This window comes from Epargyreus clarus, unplaced genomic scaffold, assembly GCF_041222505.1.
Source record: "Epargyreus clarus isolate Ecla_fem2 unplaced genomic scaffold, WU_Ecla_fem_2.2 ptg000008l, whole genome shotgun sequence".
NCBI lineage: Eukaryota > Metazoa > Arthropoda > Insecta > Lepidoptera > Hesperiidae > Epargyreus > Epargyreus clarus.
In genome coordinates this window covers 15,174,796-15,182,959 of record NW_027332216.1, presented here as the reverse complement: position 1 = coordinate 15,182,959, position 8,164 = coordinate 15,174,796, and the positions used below count along the sequence as shown (strand labels likewise).

The 8,164-nt window shown below is 38.5% G+C and overlaps 1 protein-coding gene across 1 annotated transcript; it reads left to right on the top strand.

The window, feature by feature from the left end:
• Nucleotides 1-3,240: 3,240 nt before the first annotated feature.
• On the top strand, nucleotides 3,241-7,956 carry LOC140744569 (C-type lectin domain family 4 member E-like). Its single transcript, XM_073076214.1, has 8 exons — nucleotides 3,241-3,348; nucleotides 3,553-3,666; nucleotides 4,169-4,309; nucleotides 4,959-5,153; nucleotides 5,653-5,786; nucleotides 6,254-6,374; nucleotides 7,163-7,360; nucleotides 7,819-7,956. The coding sequence occupies exons 1-7, from the start codon at nucleotides 3,300-3,302 to the stop codon at nucleotides 7,354-7,356; spliced, it is 948 nt and encodes a 315-aa protein (XP_072932315.1). The 5' UTR covers nucleotides 3,241-3,299; the 3' UTR covers nucleotides 7,357-7,360; nucleotides 7,819-7,956.
• The last annotated feature ends 208 nt before the right edge of the window (nucleotides 7,957-8,164 follow it).

The window sequence follows — 8,164 nt, the reverse complement described above, 5'->3', positions numbered from 1 at the left end:
CATTAGAACCTACACCAAATATCTTCAAACACAACTCAATTATTCCCATCGGTTGAGGAGTTACATATTTTGTCTCCGAGCCACATTATCAGACCCTTCAATAGTCAATGATGAACTGGCTTTGCAATTTCCTTAGAACCTTCACCAAATATCTTCAAACACAACTCAATTATTCCCATCGGTTGAGGAGTCACATATTTTGTATCCGAGCCACATTAGCAGACCCTTAAATAGTCAATGATGAACTGGCTTTGTAATTTCATTAGAAGCTACACTAAATATCATCAAACACAACTCAATTATTCCTATAGGTTGAGGAGTTACATATTTTGTCTCCGAGATACATTATCAGACCCTTAGTAGTCAATGATGAACTGGCTTTGCAATTTCATTAGAACTTACACCAAATATCTTCAAACACAACTCAATTATTCCCATCGGTTGAGGTGTTACATATTTTGACTCCGAGTCACATTATCAGACCCTTAAATAGTCAATGATAAACTGGTTTTGCAATTTCATTAGAACTTACACCAAATATCTTCAAATAAAACTCAATTATACCCATCAGTTGAGGAGTTATATATTTTGTCTCCAGAACCCACTCTGAGCCTCATCATATTTAAATGGGACCAACTTGTAGCAATTGTACACACACGAAATTAAAGGCATTGAAATAGGTTCATAAACGGCGAAGTTATGGCTGTTATATTTACATGGGTGGAGGAGTTCCCCTCATTTTCTCCAGAACCCATCGATGGATCCTAACCATATTTAAATGGGACCAACTTCCAGCTCGTCTCTATACAATAAAAAAATAATTATTAAAATCGTTTCACTAACGGCGGAGTAATTCGTGTACATACATAAAAAAAAAGATACCGGCCGAATTGATAACCACCTCCTTTTTAAAGTCGGTTAAAGAAAGACAAACATACAAGATACGCGCGAAAAACATAACCCTTCCTTGGCAGTCGGGTAAAAACAAAACTGGAATATTAAAGGGGGTCAAAATACAAGAAATCAACGCCACTAACGCTATCTCTATTTATATAATATAATAAGTTGTCTAATAAGTTGCCAACGCACACAGTATACATAACACATCGGTAGTATACAGAACTTCCAATAGATGGCGTTACTTGCTACATTTATATCGACACGGTGTATATTTAGTAAGACTAAATATTGTAAGAGAGAATAAAATAAATACCTCAAAATAAAAAATAATAAACATTTGGTAGTACAGGAGCCTCCACGTGCGTACTTGGCCAATTATTTTTATAGCACCAATATGCCATTTGTATTAATTTCGATTTTGAAGTTACTATATTTTAAGCCTTAAAGTACGTGATGTGACTCGAGGTAACGTTCATTAATAGTACATTACAATACGCGTGGCCTAAGTAGCCTATTATTGCACGGCGTGAAGTTAGCGCCCGAGCGCAGCGAGGGTGCTAAACGCCGTGCACATAATAAGTATCGTATACTATTTTATAGCTCGTGTGACATAAACCCGCTTATACTTTTGAAGCAATATGAGAAATTAAATTTATGAAAAATTAAAAAAAAAACAACGAAAACGTGACACTACCACAACCATTGAAACTTGATATTAAGAAGTCTTGATTTAAAAAAAATAGTTATTAGTAGGTATATAGTTCTATTATTCGGTTCGGTTAATGAATGATCTACTCCAGGAGTAGATCATTCATTATTTATCGACATCTTGATTAGTCTGCACGCTGGCCAAATGTGGATTAGTAGACTTTAAAAAAGTAGTTTAGTAGAAGTTAAAAATTTCAACCTTTCAATCATCTTAAATAAATATATTTCGTAAACAATTAAAAATATCGTTTATTTCAACGTGGGAAAACCACAGGGTACAGATATTTACTTACAAAGAGTTAAAATCTAATAATTTTATGTGATATGAAGTTCACCGGGTCATCTAGTATTTTCATAAATATATTGATTAGGCACTGTCAAAACTTTTATAAACATTTCTCGTAGGGTCTCCATCAAAGACCATCCTTTTGATATTTACGTAATACTGGAATAACCCCTTTATCTCTCATAACCTTTGATTTGCGCTTATTGAAAAATAGTGATAAGGAGGGCCATTTAACGTTGACGTGACGGGTTCGTCGTGATCGTCGTCGTTGATGACGTAGGTCATGTGGCTCGACACCGGAGACATCACCGACCCTACTTTTTAGCCTGACAACAGCAGTGTCCCACTTTAGTCCTAAGTACCGCACCTTCAGCCGACCTCAGATAGAACTCTTATCTCAAATGGGATTACAGGTATCCGGCAATGACCATTTATCATCAATTTATGCTCGTTTGCTACTTCGATATTATAATTAGTTTCTGCTGCCGTTGGTGAGATATAAAAATAAATTTGATTCGCCATATTGAATTTAAAATGATGTCACTAATCTACTCATGTATTGCCAAACCAAGCGTAAATGAAAAACTTCAGATCAATCGGTTTGGCTTACCTGGTTTAAATTTAGCTGCAAGATAATCCGAAACTAATCTAGTTATGTACCTATTATCCAAACCAAGCGTATATGCAAAATCTCAGCTCAATCGGTTTGGGTTAACTGGTCACAAGTTCGCAGTAAGATTCGACTATCGAAGATTAAGTAGATTTTACACCCCTTTGAGAACTATTTTTGAAGAACTCTCAGGCGTGTTTTCACAAAGCGGAGGAGGGAGTTGGTAGGTAGATGGTAGGTAGATGGTTGGTAGGTAGATAGTTCCGGGATTAGAATAGGAATACAGTATATCCTGCCTGTCGTAAGAGACAACTAAAAGGGGGCTTCCGGGGTTGCGGGTGGCAAGATTGTGAGCTCGAACCGCATGGTCAGCGACCCTGGGAAGGACGGCTGTATGTGTGGTCGTATACCGTCGTACATACCGGACGGTGTGGCGAGCGTCAAGCTCACCTGGGCGGAGCGCGACGGGGCACCGTGCTAAGAGGACTCCGGTTGCGTTCCTTTGGAGATCCCGGAGTCCTCTACGCAGCGCCGAGGACGGCCACCAGGGGTTTTTAGTGCGGTAAGAATCCCACATAACCTCGTGTCGCTCCCACGACATGGAGTACCTTTTGAAGGTAGGTTTCCCCCTCGTAAAAATATGGCTATCTCTGCTTGACGATACGATACTGCTTTGAATACTCAAATCACAACAAGGTTTACGTCACGTTGATACTAAATGGGACTAGTCTTGTACCTATATAAGACATGTTACTTACAGTTATTACCAGTTTCTAACCAGATTTATACGTGATAATGAGGAAATTAGGCTGTTTAATTGTTTTGTCTCTAGTGGCATCGCTGAGTAAGTAGTATTTTCACATATGTAAAAGAAATAATATGCCTTAGTAAAGGTGTCACCGTTTTTTTATTATTTTTAAAAAATTAGCCCTCTTCATCTCATGCCAGGAACTGTTAAATAATGCTGTTCAATTATTTGGTTCATTTTCTATTTAAAAAAGTGGTTAAAATAGATATACAATGTTCTAAAAATAGAATAACGTTGCAGATGCCATGAGATACCGATGTGACTACACATATTATCCTGAAGCTGAAGGATGGCTGAAGTTACACAAGGTCCCCGCGAACTTCCAGGATGCCAGGCTTCGGTGTGATCTTGAAGGTGCCCCTCCAATACCTACAACTTTTAAATCCATCGCTTTTGGCTTTCCAGAAGAAAATAAGATTAATCTAAACTTGCTTTATTAAGAAGGAATAAACACACAATTTATCGGATAGAGAATATAAAGAACAGGTATGTTGTCCAATGTCCATGGCATTGACCACATTATAATGTTGCCACTGCCATGGACATCATACCTGTCGTCTACAACTAACACCTTGTAAGTATATATCTTCCCTATGACACATAACTTAAAGATTTCAACGAAATGGCGGCGTTTACAAATTTCAAACACACACACATAATTTTCTTTTTGTATATTCTATTTTATATTTGCCACCATAGATTTTTTAAGTTTTATCTAAACTAAATTCAATTAAGTTTTATCTAACTACATTAAGATATTATAATTCATTCATTACAACAAACAGGAAAATATCGTAATTTTATTCCACATCAGATCCCACTCTTACCATCTTACCATCATCTTTGTAACCGACAGGCGGCGTCTTGGCATCACCAACAACCAACGGTTTAAATCTGTCCATGCTGGCTCTTATTGACAAGGAGATGGAGACCAAGGCCCCAATCCTAACTGGCATCCACGCCACTCTCTCCAAAGGAGATTTCTTCACCATTGAAGGTAAGATAAAACCTTACGACTTAAAGTTACTTGTTTCTACTTCAGTGAACCTTATAGAACACAATAACAATGTGTCTACTTCTGCATGAGTTAGAACAAACAAGTGCAGTGTCGCAAGACGCTTTCTTCAATATATAATTATTTAGCAGTTTTTAGCGTAGAATTACACGCGTAGATACAATGACACATTAGTCTTATATTAGGCTAGATTGTAATTAATATAAAGTATCGTATTTGGTATTATACTTTTTACATACAAAAAAAAACTTGTTTCTTCAGGAGTACCAGGGTAACATGCGACTAACACAGCGCTTTCGCAAAGCATTCGCATTCCTAAAGGAATGAATTAGACCATAATAAAGAAAACCTACGTATCTAGAAATTTCTCAAAAAAAAGTTCACTAAAACATCTGCTGAATTGGTCAGCTCCAGTTATGAGGAAAAACGTTAAAGCATGCATACCCCGACGCGGCGGGTCTTATAGACCCATCGAATCGATCTATAAATTAAGCAAAGTTAGGTGCGGTCGGACTTGGATGGGCAGCAAATATGCTCCGATGATTCCGTGCTCCCACGCACCGTGGGGGTGTGCAGTCCAGGCCTCTGAGGATAATTATTCCTAACTCAAACGATAATTCATTTCTTTCAGGTGTTCCTTTGTGGAGAATTCACCATAAATGGGCGCCGTACGAGCCGGACAACTGCGACAACAATGAACAATGCATCACAGTGTTTGCCGATGGCTGCTTGTCTGATGTAAATTGCAACAACACATACCCGTACATCTGCTACAAGAAGGCTCCGAGGAGTGTACGAGTGAACGAATGTGGTACCACTGATAATGGTAAGTGATAATAAAGTAGTTTGCGATTGGGACAATAACGGCAAAATAAGCGTAGAAATCATGCGGTTCATCTGATGATAAATAACTGCATGCTCGTCTGCTACTCCAATATTATAAGAAAAAAAAACAATTCGCCAATAGACATCTGGAGTCTACCCCAGATCTGCTAGCAATGCATTCCTATCTCTGAGGACTAGGATGGACTCCTACGTATCTTTGTAATACTACACAAACAACTTAGCTGTCTTGAGAGAGAAATAGATGTACGAATGATGTCGCTGCGATGAAACTAGCTGAATGTAACGCTGAAAAAAAAATATCGCTCGTTAACCTCCATGTGTAAGAGCCCCCTATAGAATGCCTGCCCTGCAAATAACGACCGTGGATAACCTGATTCTTATCAATAATTTGAGAAAATATCAGGGCCCTCAACATTGGATCTATGATGAAAAGAGTGATACATTTTCTGGCTACTATCTTCTTTTTCTTATTCTTGCAGAATATTATTTCGAGGAGCGTACTGGCAGCTGTTACAAGTTCCACAAAGTGCCTCGTGTTTGGGACCGGGCTAACATGGCCTGCGCAGCTGAGGGAGCGCACCTGGTCATCATCAATAGCAACACTGAAGCTCAGGTATTCTTCCATAGAAAGCTTTGCCAATGATCCAATTATACAAAGTATTTTTAGGAGTCCAGGAATATGCAGTGCACATGATGAAGTAGTGGGTAAATCGCTAAACAAGATTAAAAACCTACATGACTCGGCCACTCATTTGTTGCACCCAGAGGAGTAAATTGGAACGCGTTATATAAGCGTTTGTTGCCAGACAACGGCCATCGATCAAGCTGCGTTAAACGTGCGAAACGTAACTGCGTTAAACACAGTAGTAAGAAACAAAAATTGAGAAATAAATAGAAATCTTCATAAACGTGGTGGTGCGTAGAGTACAACAAGGAAAAGTCCTACCACCTTGAGATTTCTCTAGTGATGTCCAACAGACATACCATTAACAATTCGACTGTCAACATAGTTCTGATGCAATTTGCGTTCCCTAAATCGATATATCAATACCGATATATGTTTCTTTCCTTTATTTCCAGGTTATTAAGGAAATATTCGCAAAACACCCAAGCAGTTCGTACCTCAGCATCTACTCGTCAAATTATGCTTTCGCTGGCTTTTACAACTGGGGCGAAAAAGGAGAATGGCGTACCGTAGATGGTGAGTGTAACTGCTAATAATTATTGGCCTACTTCTTTCAATTATGATGATTTTTATAATTTAACTGTTCTATCTGTAACTGATCTTCAAAGTTAGACATGGTTATGAGTTAAAAGGGCAACTCGAGCAACTCACCGATCCTTAGGCTTGGGGAGCTGAGGGGCTCCTCTTTAGTCAAAACCTGATAAGTTAAATGTTAAATTGACAGCTACTTGCTACTTATTTCGGAAACTACATAATCATTTATATTTCTTCATAAAGGAAGACCGCTGACCTACTGCTATGAAAGGCGGTAAATTCAAATTTCTTACGCTTTTAATATTTACATTTATAAAGCCTACCCAGACTCTCATCTTTCTCAAATAGAACTCCTACATCGGATCCATGGCTTAAATGCGAATTGATGAAATTTAAACTAACTAATAAACTAACCAACCCCGCCAATGACGTTATCTATCTATGAAAGTCTGAAAGATCTGCAAAAGCAGCAGCTAAGTCGTCAACCCATTACTCTTACTGCTGGGTATGAGAAAGTCCTCTCAAAGTGACCTCTCAAAGCCTCAGCAGTCTACCGCGCTGGCCTAATGTGAATTGGTAGACTTGACTCACCTTTGAGAACTTTATTTAGAGAACTTTAAGATGTGTAGGTTTCCTCACGTTATTTTCCTTCAGCACATATCTTTTACAAATCAGAGGTTTAAACTACTTGAAGTTTAAATATTTACTCTTACAATACTTTTGTGTGCTTCGTATTATGGACAAAATATAATCGTCTTACCTATGTTCAGGACGCCCGATCGCTGAAGCTGGATACGACAAGTTTGCACCAGGCGAGCCCAACAACGTCGAAGCGAGCTATCTCTGCGGTGCTGTGAATCGTAATGCCTTGCTAGATGACAACTGGTGCGACTACCCCCACCCCTTCTTCTGCGAGAAGCACCCTGACAGCCTACTTTGCGAAAATGAGCTTTCTGACTCATAAAAAGGTATGTACTTATGTCTAATAATAGCAATGTTCACTTTAGGGTTCCGATTTGAAAGGTGTAGTAAAAGAGTAAATACAGGGCATATCAGTTTAAAATTCAGGGGTACCACATTGACGGCTAGCCTCAGGTAAGTAGGTTGGTTTGAAGGTGGTAGAACCCTTTGAGGTTCGATTCCGGCGCCACCACCAACACACCTATTTCTGCCTAATAACAGCAGTGTTAGGCGTTGCTGTGTTCTGTTTTTAAGAGTGTGGTAAGGGAGACATACTTTACTTTTTATACATATTTTACTTATATACCGAGGCGCTCCAGCTCCAGTCCTCAGGGGTAGCAGCGCATCTGTGGCTGACCTCAGGTAGGAACATCTATTCCTATCTGTTGATTCCTACCATCAGATGGACTGCATGCATTTGCTACTGAAATAATTAAAAAATGAATGTATTTTATATCTTCCACAGGCGGAGAATAGTTCAAACTCAAGCAACAAAGACGACTTTGGATTTTGAAAAAATGGCATGGAAGCAGAAATACCACAGACATGAATATAAAAATGTGGGGAAGAAATACTTAATACTCGTGATTATACTTGTAATACAAGGAAAATAAGAACAAGTTTTTTCTTTACATTTCCTTTCCCCGAGATATCCCGACCGACAAATAAGTCCTCAGGGCTAGCATTTGTTCCCTCATGTCGGATTCTGGTTCAATCTGGGGTTAATTTAAATGTTCTAACAAATTATAAGGGTAGGTTTTGGGCTTTCAAGTTATTTATGAAAAACATAACAATTTAATATTAATTATTTA